At 53.6% G+C, this 18,189-nt stretch overlaps 1 protein-coding gene across 1 annotated transcript; it reads left to right on the top strand.

Annotated features, from left to right (window-relative positions):
- Window positions 1-9,057: 9,057 nt before the first annotated feature.
- DES (desmin) lies at window positions 9,058-16,249 on the top strand. Its single transcript, XM_054585625.1, has 9 exons — window positions 9,058-9,739; window positions 10,701-10,761; window positions 10,881-10,976; window positions 11,128-11,289; window positions 11,437-11,562; window positions 11,969-12,189; window positions 13,441-13,484; window positions 15,159-15,241; window positions 15,440-16,249. Exons 1-9 carry the CDS (start codon window positions 9,162-9,164, stop codon window positions 15,479-15,481), a joined length of 1,413 nt encoding a protein of 470 aa, XP_054441600.1. The 5' UTR covers window positions 9,058-9,161; the 3' UTR covers window positions 15,482-16,249.
- The last annotated feature ends 1,940 nt before the right edge of the window (window positions 16,250-18,189 follow it).

The following is an 18,189-nucleotide window of genomic DNA, read 5'->3' as shown; positions in this document are numbered from 1 at the left end:
AAAATCTAAGAAAGAAGAGGCTTGCAGTTCCGCAGGGGGATTGAGTTAGGCCTTGAGAGGCTGTCTAGGGTGTGAGACCGTGCTTAGGTGAGAGCCCGTGAAATCTGCGCGCTGTCTCCTCAGGGCATGGCTCCGGACTGGGTGCCGTTTGGAGAAGCTCAGCGGCACCCCCGCAGACTTCTGGGAGTTGTGCGGGGGCGGGGGGGGGGGTGGCGTAGCTGGGTGTGATGAGGGGACAACTGAGACTCTGAGAGCCCTAACAGGGGCTGCGTTTGTTGTGGTGGGCAGGACCGAGTGCTCACATAGTGAAGAGGGAAACCTGAGGAGGGTCTGGTAGGAGCGAGGAACCTGGGAGCAGGGAGAGCATGTGTCTGAGAAGCTGAGTCCATTCTGCTGGCAGGTGTAGCCACGTCTCACCAGCGGGCGGTGGGATTTGGGCTGTTCCGGGGCTGTGCCAATGATCTGGGTCCTGCCTGAGGGTGAGTCTCCAGGGAGGCACTGCATTTTGGATTAGAAATGGCCTCTCTCACTCCTTTCCTTGAGGTCAGAATAGAGAGGGATGTTTCACTTTAAGCAAGGGAAACTGAGACCCAGAGAGGGCCCTTGGCCAGTCCAATGTCACACAGCCTTTCTTGACTCCCAGCCACAAGCTGCTCCCAGCACATCAGGATGCCTTGCGGGGGATCTTCCCTTAATGCTACCAAAGTCCCCTTCCCTTCCCTCGACTGCACCTCTGTCCCTGTCCTCCCCATTCCCCCCATCTCTTACTGATGCAAATAACACCTGGACTATACAGGATGCCCAGAGTCCACGAAACACTTTCACCTCTGCCCTTCTCATTAGGACCTTCCCCATGAGGCTCAGCTTCAGCACCCACCCCCTTCTCTTTCCGCCAGCCACCACCTCCTCCACCTCCCCGCAGCCTGCCAGACATCCTATTTGGTAGGAGAAGTTGGGGGCTGGGAGGAGGTGAGATTAGCTTCAGACTTCTCCTACTTTGGCAGAAAACCCACAGCGCTCCGTGTCTGTAAAAGGAACGTGGGGAAGGAGGGGCTCGGAGCCTGGAGAAGGAGCTAGGTCAGGGATGTGGGGGCGGCGGGAGGGCGGTGGAGGAGGGATTTATGAGAACTGAGGTGGGGGTGCCAGTGAAAGAAGGGGTCCAGGAGTAGGTCTGGGGTCTCGTGGGGAAAGTTGGGAGAGGCAGGCTATGGCCTGAAGGTCTTAAACTAATGAGACGCGGAGGGTGGCAGATGAGAGGGGGTGGATTGCAGCCTGAGCCTGGGGGAGCGGGTGGGGGGAATGCCTCAGGGAGAGATGAGTTACAGGGAGAATCCTGCCTCTACCATGTCTGGCTGGGCCCCCCAACTCAACCTCCCCCCAGTGATATCAGGAAGAAACAATTGCCTCTGGACATTCCTTCCCTTTTACAGTCACTTGGGCTCCTCCGCAGCCTGTGGAGGTTAAGCCACCCGAGAGCTGAGGACGGAGATGAGGAGCCACGGGGAAGGGGCTGTTCGGGGGAGGGGCCCTGGGAGCAAGGGCTCAGCTGGGACGGCTCGCTGTCCCACCCAGAGACTGGGCCTAGAGACTCAGGACGTCAGGCACTAAGGCAGCTTCAGAGATGACCTGGGCTGGTCCCTTTTAACACCTGGGCCTGATGGGGGGTGTGGTGGGGGGACACGATTTGCCCAGGTGGCAAAGATGATTAGTTGGTGAAAAATCAGGAAGAGCACCGTGTCTTAGCCTCTGGATGAGTAGCCCGCCCCCACATCCCCGCGCTTGGGCCTCCTACCTTCCCACCAAGTGCAAAAGCTGAGGCAAGAGCCAGACTCCCCAAGTGGATACCTGCCACGGTGTCTCCAAGGCTCTCATGCAATGGCGGCCTCCTAGACCAACCTGGTTGAGGATGGAAACATGAGGTCCTTGGCTGGGAAACAGAAAGAGGAGGAGGAGGAAAAGCCCTGGAGAAAGGGGCAAAGGGCGTGAGTCCGTGGAGCGGGGCATGAGCACTGTCTCGCACCAGGGATCCGAGGGTAGGCCTGGGGCGGGCGAGGCGCTTCCAGGCAGGGCAAGGTAGAAGAGTCCCTTCTGTGTCTCTCCTTTGGCCCTCCTTCAGTTTTTCTCAATCCAAAAGCTCTCTGCTGTCCTGGTCAGTGTCCCCCTCCCAGCCATCCACTCACACCAGCCACCACCCCGCTGTTCGTGCCATCCATGGGATCTGGGAGGTCCTATGGGGAGGCAGGGCCCTTGTCCTCCGGGAGCCCTCTGTGAGGTTCAGAGATCTGCCCGGGCGTCTGTAAGCCCTCCGGACCCTGAGCACAGGGGAAAGGCAGGGAGCAGCCGATGCTAAGAAGCCTGGAGGCTGGAAAGAGCTCGGCAGCGTTGCTCCACAGAAACGGGGGCAGTGTGCCCGAAGTGAGGTGAGCACGAGGGAGATGGGCAAGGTGGGCGGGGCCAGTCCTCTGGGCACTTGGGGGCCACCAGGAGTTTGGGCTTTGCTGGTTCAGTAGTTCCGGGAAGGGAGAGGAACTGGCAGCGGTGAAACAGGGAGTCTGCAAGAGGCACGAGCACTCCCCAGAAATAACTGAGGAGCAGATCTGTGAAAGGGGGTTCTTGCTCTGTTGGGCTCCCAGGTTAAAATAAATGGCATAGCAGACACACATCACCTGGGTTCAGACATAAGGAACCGTTTTCTAACAGCAGAGCCGTCCACTGTCCCATGACGGAGCTGTGTTAGGTACCCAATGACTCTTTATGGAATGGAATGGGCTGCCGGCAGGCGCCAAGGTCCCAGGCAGCGGAGGGATTCAAGCTGCCGCAGCGCTCGCCGGGGCCGTGGTGGAGAGGATTCAAGCCTTGCTGGTCAACCTCGTGATTTATGAAGTTATCTCCAACCTGAAGTTTCTAAGACTCTCCAAAGTCAGAGTGACCTGGGAAGAACTCAAACAAACTTCAGTACTGACTTTCTTCTTTAACTGATTCATCAAAGAGTGTTGAGAGCACCCATTGTACAATCCACCATATCCCATGCACAAATATACAAATTGTCTTCTTTTTCTGACAAATGTTGAATAAACTGGTGTTTTGATGGCTCTTCCCATTTCTAATATCAATTAGCTTAAGAGGTGTGACCATAGAATAATGGGACCGCTAAATTTATATATTTTAAGTGTGTCCTGAGGGTGTTCCTAGCAGCATTATTTATAATAGCAAAATACTGAAAACAATATAAATGTCTATCAATAAAAAATTGGCCAAGTAAACTATGACAAATTATACAGTGAAAATACAAATGAGGATATTAAGAAGAATGACTGAAAACCTCTCGTCAGAGAAAAAAGGTGGACCAGATGGCTTTACCAGTGAATTCTACCAACCATTTCAGAATTTACACTAATCCTTCTCAAACTCTTTTTTTAAAAGATTTTATTTATTTATCTTTAGAGAGAGGAGAAGGGAGGGAGAAAGAGAGGGAGAGAAACACCAATGTGTGTGGTTGTCTCTCATGTGCCCCACACTGGGGATCTGGCCTGCAATCCAGGCATGTGACCCTGGGAATCGAACCGGCAACCCTTTGGTTCACAGGCTGGCACTCAATCCACTGAGTCACACCAGCCAGGGCTCAAACTCTTCCAATAATTTGAAAAGGAAGGAATTCTTCCTAATTCATTCTGTGAGGTCACCATTACCCTGATATCAAAGCCAGATAAGGACAAGCAGATAAAATTATAGGCCTTAAGGATACTGCTGTAAAATTTCCCAACAAAATGCTAGCAAACCAGCCCTGGCTGGGTGGCTCATTCAGTTGTTGCATTGTCTTGTAAGTCAAAAGGTTGTGAGTTCGGTCCCCAGTGAGGGCACATACCTGAGTTGTGGAGTCTATCCCCAGTCCTTCCCTGGCCTGGGCTCAGTCGGGGCATGTATGGGAGGCAACCAATGGATGTTTCTCTCTCACATCAATACCTCTCTCTCTTGCTCTCTCTCTCTAATATCAATATCCTTGAGTGAAGATTAAAAAAAGAAATACAAACCAAATTCAGCAACATATTTTAAAAGAATAAAGTGCTTTATTTTTAAATTTTTTACTTATTTAAATTTTTTTTTAGAGAGAGAGGAAGGGAGACAGAGAAAGAAAAACATCAATTTGTTATTCCACTTATTTATGCATTCATTGGTTGTTTCTTGTATGTGCCCTGACTGGGGATCAAACCTGCACCCTTCGTGTATCAGGATGACACTCTAACCAACTGAGCTACTCAGCCAGGGCCAGCAGCATTTTAAAGGGATTATATACCATGATCAAGTGGGATTTATTCCTAGAATGCAAGGATGGTTCAAGATATGAAAAATCAATTAGTATAATACACCACAATAACAGAATGAAGTAAAAACCCTACACAGTCAATTTTATTTACAATAGCATCGAAAAGAATAAAATACTTTGGAATAAATATAACCAAGGAGGCATGAGACTGGTACACCGAAAATTTTAAAGCATTGCTGAAACAAATTAAAGGAGTCAGAAATATATGGAAAGATATCTTGTGTTCATTGATGGGAAGATTTAACATTGTTAAGCTGTCCATACTACCTAAGTGATCTACAGATTCCATGCAACCCCTGTAAACAGCCCACCAGTGCTTTTTGAAGAACTAGAAAAATCCATCCTAAAACTCATATAGAATTTCAAAGCACCCTGAATAGCCAAAACATCTTAAACAAGAACAAAGTTGGAGGACTCACACTTCCTGATTTCAAAACCAGTGAGTACTTGTTTTCAATCAAAACAACGTGGTACTGTCATAAGGACAGATATATAGGCCAATGGGATAATAGAGAACCCTGAAATAAATCTTCCCATAGATGACTAAATGGTTTTCAACAGGGGGTGCCCAGATCATTCCAGGGGGAAAGAACAGTCTTTCCCCATAGTCACATTCCAAAGAAAGAAGTTGGACCCTTACCTTTATACCACATACAAAAATTAACTCAAAATGGATCAAAGACATAAAACTGTAAAACTCTTAGAAGAAAACGCAGGGGTGAAATTCGTGACATTGAATTTAGCAATGATTTCTTGGCTATGACACCAAAAGCACAGACAATAAAAGAAAAAGTAGATAAATTGGACTTTGTCAAAATTAAAAACTTTTGCTCATCAAAGGATAATATCAAGAGAATGAAAAGGCAACCCACAGAATGGGACCTCTTGCATTCTGTGCTGAGTACATTAACCATCCAGATACAATATTGTTAGTTGCAGAGTGTCCCATTCTAAGTGGTCCCCTGGGGAGGCTAAACTCTTGCTCTGGCAAGCGGTGCTGTCTGAAGCACAGCATGCTTAGGAGCGCTCCTTTTTCACTTTTTCAAGCCCCGGAGTGCTGTTTGCTGCCCCCCACGGCAGCAAATCCTAAGGGGTGAAAGTGAATTTTGAGAACAGGCCCAAGTGGTTCAGAGCCAAGTCTGGGAGAGATACAGATTTTGACTAGAGAATAGATGGTTTTGTTTGTTTATTTGTTTTCTGTCTCATTTCACCAAGAAACTGAGCCCTTGGGCTGGTCAGAAGGGCAATTTCCTTTTATGGGAGTGTGTGGTGTGTGGTTGTGAAAACTCTTTTCTTTATTGTTTTACAAAGTACCATGCACACGGAAGCAAAGAGCACTGTATAGTTGGACCAAAAGGCTGCTGGTAACAAGAGTGGCAGACACCGGAAGCAAAGCATCAGCTTAAGGTTAGAGTGTATTGCCTGGCAAATGCCCACCAGGGAAAGCAGGGCTGGAATATTCTCATCAGAGTAGTCAGAATTGAAGACCAAGGGCTTTAAAAGATATGGGTTATCACACAAACTCTTTGGCCCCTTGGGCCAAAATCTCTTTTGCAGCTAAGGAAAACCATTCGTTTCTACTTCGTCCCTTAGCTCTTCCTGCGCCCTTGACACAACTCCACATTCCCTCATCATCTCCTCACTGCCCAAATGCCTTTCCTGTAAGTCCTCCTGCTAAGTGCTTGGTGGAATCACTTGTCTGCTGATCTGTTTTTTGGTTGCTTTCTGGTGCTTCTCGGCAGTCCTTGGCTGGCTCTCCGGCTTGGCCTGGGGTTCTGGCTTGCCTTCACCGTGTGCTTTTCCCTCACCTTCGAACCTGTTTTGCTTTTCTTGTTTCCCTTACCGGCCCGTCCCTTGCCCTGGCGCTTTTCGCCATGCCCTGGCTTCCTGCCGCTTCTGGCTTTCTTCCTCATCTGCCTTTCCTTCACCTCCTGTATCTACCTCATCTTCTGGCTTTCCCTCACGCCCTAGCTTTCCTTGATTTTCATTGTAGAGTTTTTCCATGTTGAGATGTCCTCTCCTTTTCCTGTCCTGCAGGGATTCTGGACAGGTTCCGCTTCCTTTTCTAGCCCTGTAGGGTGCTTGGGACAGACCTGCAGACCCCAGTGAAGTTGCCTCTTCCCTGGCCCGCAGCTGCCCACCCCAGGCAGCTCAGAGAGCTGGTATCACACGGGGCAACGGAAGGGAGTGGACAGTGCTGGGCAGAAGAGCAATTTCCTTATGTGGTCTGGAGACTGTTTATAGAGAGGAGTTCCACAAATGTTCTGTTCTCTCCAGCATTGTGGAAATAGGGGCACAGTTTACTACAGCAGATTAGTCAGGATTGTTTTGACTACAAGTGACAGAAGCCAACACCAAGTTCCTTAAGTTAAAAAAGGAAAAGTTTATCGGCCTCAAAGCCAGGAAGGACACTGAGAAAGCTCACCAAATTGAGGAAGGGCTGCAACCAGGGCCCTAGGGGCTGGAATTTAGGATTGCCTGCTGGGCATTCTCCTCCTCTCCGGGTGTCTCTGCCTCTCCTTGCATGTTGAGCATTCTTTCCTCCTACTCCGGAAAGACCCTCCCCCCCAGTGGGCAAAAAACCTGGTTGTCACAGGCTCCAGTTTAGTACTCCCTGTTCCATCTATAAATCCCAGGGAAGGTCTCTGATTGGCCCTGCTCAAGCCCCACTCCTTGAGCCAATCAGTGCAGTGAGAGGGATGCAGTTCTGAGACTGACTAGGAGCTGAGTCACCTATCCCCTCCTGGTATATGTGTGTATGTCATTTGTTACCAAAATAAGGGGATGGGAAGGAAAGCTCCCAGGCCACTTTTAACTACAACAAGGACAGTGCTGCCTTAGATGTGCTAAGAACCCACATGTTCTCCAAAATTCTCCAGGAGCCTAGAATCTAGTTTGGGAGATGAGACACAAAAATAACCAGAACGCAACAGCTTGCAGTGACTCGAAGGCTGGATATGAATAGCTGGAACTCCCCACCCACCTCATAAGCTTGTCTCTTGGGTAAAAATTAGACACTTAATGTGAAAGGGCTTTGAAAAGACAGCAGTAACAAAGCCCTTTCCAGGTCGCCTGGCTGGTTCACACCCACCCTGGGGACATAGCAGAGGCTCTGGAGTCAGACCCGTTGTGTAGCTTCCTGAGCCACAAAATGGGACTGATATCAGTTCCTACCTCATAGGGTTCCTGGAGAATTGGGGAACATGGGTGTTGAGTGCTCAGCAGAGTGGCCTACAGTAGGTGCTCAGTACATGTAAGGTATTATTATTATATGTGTTACCTGAGCCTCTTCAAACAGCTCTGGGTTAAACATGGCAAGGCTAACACTCTCACTTGATAACGAGGACACAGAGAAGTCAAGGAGTTGTCTGTTAGTAATTAGTCCTGCCGGTGATGGGGGAGCTAGGGGAGGACCAGCACTTTATTTCCAAGTGCATTCCAAAAGGGCAGGCCTAAGAGAGGCCCGCAGAGTGCCAGGTGGAGGTGCAGGGACAGCTGGTGTTCACGGAGAAGTGGGGAAGTCCCTTGGGATCAGCCACTGCCTTGCACTAAGGAGCAGGGCTAGGACGGGATGGGCTCCATTCCTACAGGGGGCTTAGGGCATTATGGGGGTGGGCAGTGAGGGCAGCTTATCACCCCAAGCCTTCCCCTGGCTCTCATGCCTCCTCCGCAGGTAGGGCCCCTGCCCCCAGAGCTTCACTGGTGCGTGCTTGTTTACCGGACCCTTGCATTCTCCTCTATAAATACCAGCTCTGGTATTTCGGGTTGGCAGCTGCTGCTGTTGCCAGAGAGATGGCTGGGTTGACACGGGGCTCCTGACAAAACACAACCCCCTGGTGTGTGTGGGCGTGGGTGGCGTGTGTAGGGGGATGAATCAGAGAGGGGTGGAGTGGGCGCCAGGGGGCAGAGTCAGGTGAAGCCGATGGTGGCGAGGGGGTGAGCGTGTTCTTAGTGACTGGAAACTGAAAGCACACCAGGCCCTTTCTGGAAGTCACTCTCTTGTCTGTAAACTGGAGGCCCCGCCTGCATCAGTAGAAGGCGAGGAAAAGGGCCTGTACTAGTCTAGGGGGAAACTGAGGCTCAGAGCTGGAGCCCGGGTGCCAGCGGACTTACACGAGCAGGCCAGCTCTGGCCAGCTCTGCCGGCGGCGTTGCTCTCTGCCCTGAGGCTCTCATCCCCGCAGGCCTGTGTAGAGACCCTCCTCCTCCTCCAGGTCTGGCTGGTGGACTCCTGGTCTTTGAGTGAGCCCCTCCAAACCTCCGCCACTACAGGAGAATGTTTAGGAAAAAGGGGACTTGGAGACTTTCTTGGGAACAGGCCTTGTCCCATCAGGAAATGACCCAAAGTCTCACCTTGGAGCAAAAAAAAGGAGGCTCTCAAAGTAAATGGAAGCCTCTCCCCGGTTTTCCCTGACCACCCACAGGAGGAGGCAGGCACCCAAAGGCTGAAAGAGGCCCGCCAGGGGTTCCAGACGTGCTCACTGCCCTGCTGAAGTTTTTGGCAGGCCGGACCATCTTCTTGCCCTCCTAGGTTGATCAGCCTCTCTCCCACGCTCCTCACGAGCCCCCTACCAGCCGGCGGAGGGGCAGAGGCGAAGGCCTCTTGCGGGGGAGCCGGCCTCCCCGCCCCCACGCCAGTGGCCGCCCTTTCCTGGCAGGACAGCCGGATCCTGCAGCTGTCAGGGGAGGGGCGGAGGGGGCTGATGTCAGGAGGGATACAAATAGTGCAGACTGGTGGGGGCCAGTGTCCCCTGCCGGATTCACTTTCTAGCCGGCCCGCCGCCCGCCGCCCGCCCGCCGCCTCCTCTGCGCCGCTCAGCCTCGCCCGCGCCGCCACCATGAGCCAGGCCTACTCCTCCAGCCAGCGCGTGAGCTCCTACCGCCGCACCTTCGGGGGGGCTCCGGCCTTCACATTCGGCTCCCCGCTGAGCTCGCCTGTGTTCCCGCGCGCTGGCTTCGGCACCAAGGGCTCCTCCAGCTCGATGACATCCCGCGTGTACCAGGTGTCGCGCACGTCGGGCGGGGCAGGGGGCCTGGGATCGCTACGGGCCAGCCGGCTGGGATCAGCCCGCGCGCCCTCCTCCTACGGCGCGGGCGAGCTGCTGGACTTCTCGCTGGCCGACGCCGTGAACCAGGAGTTCCTGACCACGCGCACCAACGAGAAGGTGGAGCTGCAGGAGCTCAACGACCGCTTCGCCAACTACATCGAGAAGGTGCGCTTCCTGGAGCAGCAGAACGCGGCGCTTGCTGCCGAGGTGAACCGGCTCAAGGGCCGCGAGCCCACCCGGGTCGCTGAGATCTACGAGGAGGAGCTGCGCGAGTTGCGGCGCCAGGTGGAGGTGCTCACCAACCAGCGCTCCCGCGTCGAGCTCGAGCGCGACAACCTGCTGGACGACCTGCAGCGGCTCAAGGCCAAGTGAGAACCTAGTGCTCCCAGAAACCCCTTTCCATGGGCACCCCCACAGGGAGAGAAGCTCATCTACCTGTGTCCCCTGAGCGGAGATAGACTCCGGGTCTCTCTCATGTGCTCCCCCTCTGCAACGGAGGCGCTTTCTTGGAGACATCACGGGGTGGGAACGCGAGACCTGTGGACAGCCCCCTTAAAAAGCATCTTAAGATGATGGGGTGATACTGACAGCGGTCAGGCAGGCAGGCAGGCAGGCGGGTAGAGGAAGAAGGCCCGGGTTCAGTCGGAGGGAAAGGGGAGGCTGACAGGAGAGGAGGAAACCTGGGGCCACCTGGGAAGGGCAGGGGGTGGGGAACCCAAGCAGTAGCTCTCAGCTCACCTGTGGTAGAGCCGCGGCAGAGGGGGGATCTTGGCCCCTGGGCCTAGCTGAGGCTGTGCATTTCACAGGGGAACAGATAATCTAGAGGAAAGGGGAGCGAGGGCAAGGGCGCTGCAGCCTTCAGGAAGCTGCGAGGACTGGAGAGTGGGCTCCACTGGGCTCCCAGTACTAAAAGGATAGAGCAAGTACTCGTGGGCCCTGCTCTGACAGCCCCAGTGAGCAGAGCCGCCGCCCTGCCACCCAGGTCACAGACATCAACTGAGCACCGACCTACCGGAGCCAAGCTGGGGCCAGGGACCAGGAATACAGAGGCAGATAAAATAGATGAGGTTCTTAATCCTAAAGAGGTCACAATCTGATGGGGACATAGACTTCCAGGGTGTGGCTCTAGGGCAGAGATTGGGCCACTTCCTGTCCCCTCCCTGGTTGGGCGGGGCCTCCTGTCTCTATAGGACAGTAGCCAAGGCCTCCTTTCTCTGTTCTCAGCCCACTCCCTGGGTAGCCCCCCAACCCCACCAGTCACCTCCAGGGCCAGTTTTGTCCCCACCCACTGCCCATCTTTCTGTCTGTCTGTCTGTCTGTCCCCACCAGGCTGCAAGAGGAGATTCAACTGAAAGAAGAAGCGGAGAACAACTTGGCTGCCTTCCGATCGGTGAGCCCTGTTTGAACCCCCGGCAGCCTTACCCCTCTGTCCCTTCGTGGGGTCCCCGGTCTCCCTCAGCCCTCCCTGGGTGATCAGTCACCCTCTCCCTCTTGCTCGACCTCTCCCAGGATGTGGATGCGGCCACTCTAGCTCGAATTGACCTGGAGCGCAGGATCGAATCCCTCAACGAGGAAATCGCATTCCTTAAGAAAGTGCACGAAGAGGTATGCTCTGGGCGCTCCTCCTCACGGTCCTCAGGTGCTGGTGACAGCAGGCAGACAGGGAGAATGGTGGTGCTCCGCTCTGGGTATGGGGTGCAAGGGTGCTTGCTGTGCGGGGCCTGGTAGGAGACTGAGGCTCGGGTGCACCCTGCAGGAGATTCGAGAGCTACAGGCCCAGCTTCAGGAACAGCAGGTCCACGTAGAGATGGACATGACCAAGCCAGACCTCACCGCTGCCCTCAGGGACATCCGGGCCCAGTACGAGACCATTGCAGCTAAGAACATCTCCGAAGCCGAGGAGTGGTACAAGTCCAAGGTGTGCGGCCTGGCCCTGTCCCAGGGTGGAAGTGTTTGCGGTGGCTCCGTCCGTGGGCAGGAGGGTGAGCCTGGGTCCCCCTGTTCTCTTGCCCACCCAGCCCGCATCCTGCATTCTCCTCAGCTCAGGGCCCCTCTCTGCCCTTAGGTGTCCGACCTGACCCAGGCAGCCAACAAGAACAACGATGCGCTGCGCCAGGCCAAGCAGGAGATGATGGAGTACCGACACCAGATCCAGTCCTACACCTGCGAGATCGACGCCCTCAAGGGCACGGTGAGTCCCAGTCCACCTGGCCCAGCCCTTCCCGTCTGCAGCTCACACCCTCACTCTGTGACCTTGGGCCCATCACTTACCCTCTCTGGGCCTCTGTCTCCTCAAATCTACCACAGGGATAAAAACCGGTGGATTGCCAGTTGGGCTTTCAGGAAATCATGAGGCTCCCACGTGGGGGCGTGGAGGCTGAATGGCAGTGCTGCCTTTTATCAGTTCTGTTCTCCGAGTTTCCACATAACACTTCATTTGAGTTCAGGGTTCCCCGGGTCAGAAGAGTTTGACAACGCCTGGACCTGACCATCTGGGCTTGTCCCCAGCCCTGAGGCTGTCTTTCCCGGATCCTGGCCCCCGAGTGTCCCCCCACTTCCAACAACCTGACTTTGACCTGGGCATCCCTCCCCTGCAGAACGATTCCCTGATGAGGCAGATGCGGGAGCTGGAGGACCGCTTTGCTAGTGAGGCCAGCGGCTACCAGGACAACATCGCCCGCCTAGAGGAGGAGATCCGCCATCTCAAGGATGAGATGGCCCGCCACCTGCGCGAGTACCAGGACCTGCTCAATGTCAAGATGGCCCTGGATGTGGAGATTGCCACCTACCGGAAGCTGCTGGAGGGCGAGGAGAGCCGGTGAGGGGCAAGGCAGGGCTGGCGGTGGGGTTCTGAGGGATGCTGGGGGGCCCACTCCTGCCCCAGGGGGGCTCAGCATCACCTCTACAAGGTCTGGAAACAAGTTTCTACAAGAAGTCACCACTCTGCTAATTGCAGAGAATTAACCAAGGCCACCTGGGTAAAATTAGTGATTTAATTAATAGCTTTTATAAAAAGGGAAATATAACTATTCCCTCATCTACCTTCAGGATTAAGAACCAACAGCATAAAACCATGTTCAGCAAATGGTAATAAAATATTACTGCCAGTCAAGGGAGAGATGAGAATAAAGTGGGGAATGATGAGGTAGGGAAGGGAGGGGGCAGACAGAGGCAGTGACAGAGGGAGAGACAGAGAGCCTTGGATACGAGCTAAGAGGGAGGGTGCTGACCTGCGCACGGAGGCCGCACACCTGCCTGCCCACCCACCCACCTGTACTGATCAGGAAAGACTCCGAATGACATGCTGAGACGTGTCAACTCACCTCTAGACACAGCAAACAGCATAAAATTGGAAGGAGACACGAGGTCGCCTGCTGGGGTGACAGAAATGTTCTGTTTCTTGATTTAGAATTGTGGTTACATGGATGTAGACAATGATCAAAACTCACTGGATTGCACACTAAGGAGCCGTGCATTTCACTGTATGTAAACTTAACCTCAATTTAAAACAGATCACGAACTCAAAATAAATGAAGCCCATTGATCCTCTTAAACATGATAATATTGCAAGTTTTAACAAATCAGCAGACATATTTAGATGTAGACTTTCACATAGAATTCACGTTTCATAGAATAACACGTACATGTAATGACCTTTTAAGGCGGTTCAATGGCAATTTCTGGAGCTTGGTCTCATGAGGGTGGGCCAGGGGCTCCCAGCCTGGCTGGAAGGGGGCACACACAGTGGACGGCCCCCAGAGCTGCTGCGCATGCCTCCTGCAGCGTCAGGAGCGAGAAGGGCATCCCGGCGAACTGGAGAGGGCAGTGGGATGGGGCGTGCTGGTGTCATGCCAGAAGGTCAGGGGTGGAATGGGTGACCCTTCCAGAGAGACAGTTTCTGGGACAACTAAAGTTGGCCTTTGACCCCGTGTCCTGAGCAGTGTGACAGTGGGGGTGCTGGGACAGCTGAGGGCGGTGTGTAGACAGGACCAGGGCGGGCCTTGATAGGTGGTCACAGGGAGAGGTGGTGAGTCCTAACCCTCTGGGGATTTGATCTCTCCCCTTTCAGGATCAACCTTCCCATCCAGACCTTCTCTGCCCTCAACTTTCGAGGTGAGTGTGTGTCGGCAGGTGGAGGCTGGCGTGGTGGCGAGCAGAAATCTAGCAGGGGCGCTGCCCAAGGCCAAGCAGAAGGGGAGGACGGAACTGTGGGGACAGGACTGGGGTCAGGGGAAGTTTAGGTAGAGGCATCTTCTGACAAAGAGATCATTTTATTATCTCATGGTATTGCATTGACCATGTGTCCTGCACCTTCTGTATTGAACATCAGCAAACAGCTTCTGTCTCTCTCTTTTTTTAATGGATGTGGAAGAGAGAGAGAGATGGAGAGAGAGAGAGAGATGGAGAGAGAGAGGCATCAATTCGCTGTTCCACTTATTTATGAATTCATTGGTTGTTTCTCATATGTGCCCTGAGCAGAGATCGAACCCACAACCTTGGTGTATCAGGACTATGCTCTAACAAACTGCCTTACCTGACCAGGGCCAGCTTCTGTCTCTTGATGTACCCAAACTCTGAGGGAACCAGAGGTGTCCTTGGCAGTCTGGCAGCAGAAGCATCTAGAACAATACCCCCTGGGCTATAAGGCACCCACCACCCATTGTCTGTTTGGCATTTTGCCAAGTGCCACTCCCACCCAGCTACCCCCACCCCTTTCAGCTGCTTGTTGAACACCTCCAATTTGCTGGGACAAGATGTTGGATGCACGTTTAACACAATGAAGCCAAACCTTAGCAAAGCCAAACAATTAGAAGAAGGAGCTCCTAGGGCACTCTGCCATTCTGCCATTAGTAACATGCAGATTGTGTGGCTTTCCAACCCTGGAGAACAGAAAAACACACTATAATGATACATTAGGAAAGGAAGTCAGAATTCTTGGCAGCTTTGCCTTTCCTAGATCAAACCATTTATATCTTCGATGTTCATTTCCATCAGGAAAAAAATACATGCTGGCTCCACGGAACTATAGCGTTCATTGCAGGCCGATCGCTCGCTAAGGAGATTCATGAACACCAAACTCTTTGTGCCAAAGACCTAAATTTGACCCCTCCTATAAAACTCAGAACCTCTCTTTTTAGTTAGCAGTTTATACAGACGCCAAGTGTGAGCCTTGCATTTAAAACAGCTTCATGCTTTTTTTGAAACGAATAGCCCTGTGGCTGTGATAGGGCAAGGATCATTGTCACCAATTCACAGCGAAGAAACTGAGGCACCGCAGGGCGTGTCACTGAACCAGTGACTGACTCCTGTCCATCTCCCTTTCATTAAGACTTCAAGTTACTCATCCAGAATCTTAAAGGGTCTGGGTTCCATGAGGCCCTCTAAGACAGGGTCTTGGGACTGGGCTTTGGAGTTCTAACTGCCAGGGTGCAAACTGGTGCCGGGCTGTCCTGCAGCCTAGAGGTGGAGGGGAGCAAGGAGATGCGTGGAGGATGGAAGTGCTGGGTGGCCTAGGCCGGAGGGGTCCTTCCCCGCTGAACCAGCCCACACCTGGAGCACATCTGTAGGTTCCTGATCCCATCTCAGCCTTGGGGCTAAGCCTGGGGCCTGCAGAACCACTCACTGGGCTGAAGGATAGGTGAGAAAAGGCCTGCTGAAAAAGCTTCTGCTGGAGGGGAGGAAGTCTTCTGTGGGACGGGGCGGGCGGAGGGGACCATGACTCCCAGACCCTGGAGCAGCCTGGGCCTGGACTTGGCCGGGCTGAGCATGTGGGTGGATCTGTTACAGAAACGAGCCCTGAGCAAAGGAGTTCTGAGGTTCATACCAAGAAGACAGTGATGATCAAGACCATTGAGACCCGGGATGGGGAGGTGAGCCGTCTTCCCGGTCCCTTAGCCTTGGTGGGGCCGTGGGGTGTGTCTGGGGGCTGTCAGCCAGGTGTCTTCCACCAACTGTGCTTGCATGAGTCCCTGTCTGAAGGAAGGGGGGTCCTGCTGTTTTGGGATGGGGGGCGGTGGCTCGGTTCTCCTGCCAGCACTGGGTTGGACTGGGTTTCTCTTCCTCCCTAGGTCGTCAGCGAGGCCACACAGCAGCAGCACGAGGTGCTCTAAAGCCAGAGCACCCTCTGCCACCAGAGACCGTCCTTGCCCCTGTGCTCACTGCCTCCCGGCCAGCCTCCTCCCACCCCAGCACAGTGCTGCCCTCACAGCCCTGACCCCGCTCACCAGCCACCCGCCAGTGTCCCCACAGGGGACATGGCCCATCCCTGCCCCACAGGGAGCCCCCAGCAGTGTGAGTCCTGGATGTTGGAAATGAGTGAGCCTGGCTCTTGGCCAGCCTTAGGGTGCTGTCAAGATGGCCCTGGATGTGGAGCCGAGGCAGAGCAGTGACCCTGCCCCTCCACTTCTGTGGCCTCAGGCCCTAGCCTCTGGCTTTGGAGAGGGACCTCCACCCCAGCTGGGTGTTGGGACCCACGGGGTGGACCTCCCCACTGCCCAGCCTGGGTCAGAAAAAAGAAAGGGTCTCCTCAGTAAGCTGGGCCCGTAACTGGGGGACTAGTCCCCTATGAAGACTAGGGGACACTAAATTAACCTCATAGTCCCTGTGGAGACTGAGGGGCACTAAATTCACCCCATAGTCTCTTACGTTCCCAAGGTAAGCTTAGAAGCAGGGGCTGCACGAAGGAACCCCCGAAGGTGCCAGAGGTGGGAGCATGCAATTCAGAAGGAGAGAAAGTGGATGAGATGCTGAGAGGAAAGGAGAGGAGAGAGGCAAGCGTGGTCTCAGGCAGGTGGCAAGGGTGCCCGACTCCCTGCGCCTGCCCCTCCCCCACTACAGGGGCTCCGGACAGAAACAATAAAAAGATAAGCACAAGCCTAGCCCGTCCCGTTGATTTGACTGCCAGGTCTCCTCTAGGGGCCCCCAGGGCCCCATCAAACTGCGTGATGGTCTGTGTGCTGTCCTCCTGCCCAGCCAGACTGTCCCTCAGGGCCAGAGCCTCCCAGCCATGCTGTGTGTGTAGCTTATGGGGGAGGGGGCTGGGCAAGGGGCGTGTGTTGGGGAACCACAGGTGCCTCCTATTAGGCCCCAATTCCGGGCCCCTTGGGCCCCTACCCCCTTCGGCTCATCAGAGCCCAGGGGCACCACCTGCTACTCTTTTTGAAGGTCACCGTGCCTCCCCACAGACTGGCTCTGAAGTAGGGCTCCTCCCCCTGTAAGCTCTTCCTCAAAAGAGTTTACAGCCTTCCCATTAAACCTGCCTGAGCGCCTTTTATGCACGAGGGCCAATTCAGGAAAAACAACAGTGTTAAAAATGAAAAGCTTTATCTTATTCTTGGAGAAGAAGACCCAGTACCCTCAAGACGTTCATTCATCCTTCATTAATTTATCATTTTAATGCAGTGTTATCTCAGTGAAAATACTAAAGGGAAATTTGGGGAGAATTTGGGAAGATGGGAGGGAAACATAGGACACATGAAAAGAAAATTAGAAGCTGTGGAATAGAGCATTCACACTGATATGTTAAGTTTTCCGTGGGAACCCTTCATCATTCAGTGTAGGGCCTGGGGCAATGGGTAGCCATGGGGGCCAGGATGAAGGCTGTCTCTCTGTTCATTCCTTCCAAAAATAAATTCCAGGCGGATCGATGACTCAGAAAGCTTGATGGCTCCATGGAGGTCTCAGGCTTCCTGTCACTCCTCACAGATTTAGAGATTTCCCTTTAGAGATGGGAAGAGAGTAGAGATCACAAACAATAAATTCAGACTGTCTGTAGGTGAAATAAACCTAATGGGGTTTTAGTCTTAAGGGGCCTAGCCTGATGTTCCAAGGTTTTTTGTTTTTTAAAAGATTTTATTTATTTATTTATTAGAGAGAGGGAGGGAAGGAGAAAGGGAGGGAGAGAAACATCAATGTGTGGTTGCCTCTCTCACGCCCTCTACTGGGGACCTGGCCCACAACCCAGGCATGTGCGCTGACTGGGAATTGAACCAGTGACCCTTTGGTTTGCAGGTTGACACTCAATCCACTGAGCCGCACCAGCCAGGGCTGATACTCCTAAGGTCCCCCCCGCCCCCGCCGCCGAAACTTCAAAAAGCCTTTGTGGTATCTGTTTTTCTCCCTTCCTTGGATGCACTCCTTGCTTACAAGTTGCCCCTTCCCCTCTGGGCTGTGTAGTCCCTCCCTCTAAGAGGGCCCCTTTCTCCTGGGTATTTCTTCACCTTTGCCTTGGGAACATCTGGGGCTACACCCCGGTCCCCACCCTCAGCCGCTGTTGACTCACGGTCATTGCTTTCCCCCAGTGCTCCGATGGGGTGAGCCCCGCAGGCCCCAGAGCTACCCCGATCAGCCTGTAGCAGAGCTCCACGTGAAATGAGAAATGGCATTTCTGGGGCCTTTACATTGGGATAGAGGAGGAGGGATGGGTGAGGGGCTCCTTATCCTTGAGCCTGGTGAGGTCCCTGGCATCTGAGCTAGTCTGTCTGTGAGAGAAGCACCTGGGGAAGGCTGGGCCCCGGGGGTAAGAGGTGGTAAGAGTGGCCCCTTCTGGCCGAGGACAGCTCTGAAAGGCAGAAAGTCCTTCCTTCTCAGCCCACATCTGTGTCCTGTGATGACGACACACTTGCCCTCAGAGAATAGAGGAGACCCACATCCACCCTGTGTCCCATAGTAGGGAGACGTTCTCTGAACAGAGCCCTCCTGGGACTAGAACTCTGGTTCTGAGTCCTCGGCTTTGTCTCTCTCCTTGGGAGCTGGTCAGTGACCCAGAGAAGCTGGGCGGAGAGACAGGAGTGCTGCTCCTAGAGAACAGACAGAAATA

The sequence above is a fragment of the Pteronotus mesoamericanus genome, unplaced genomic scaffold (genome assembly GCF_021234165.1).
Source record: "Pteronotus mesoamericanus isolate MK-2021 breed Mesoamerican mustached bat unplaced genomic scaffold, CSHL_Meso_final contig_90, whole genome shotgun sequence".
Taxonomy (NCBI): domain Eukaryota; kingdom Metazoa; phylum Chordata; class Mammalia; order Chiroptera; family Mormoopidae; genus Pteronotus; species Pteronotus mesoamericanus.
This window is presented reverse-complemented; position numbering and strand designations above follow the sequence as displayed.

Excerpts from the sequence above, each read along its gene's own strand:
- DES (XM_054585625.1), top strand. The coding sequence starts at position 9,162 with ATGAGCCAGGCCTACTCCTCCAGCCAGCGCGTGAGCTCCTACCGCCGC. Across the intron at positions 10,762-10,880 it reads ACTTGGCTGCCTTCCGATCG|GATGTGGATGCGGCCACTCT; the intron begins GTGAGCCCTGTT and ends GACCTCTCCCAG. Across the intron at positions 11,563-11,968 it reads TCGACGCCCTCAAGGGCACG|AACGATTCCCTGATGAGGCA; the intron begins GTGAGTCCCAGT and ends CCTCCCCTGCAG.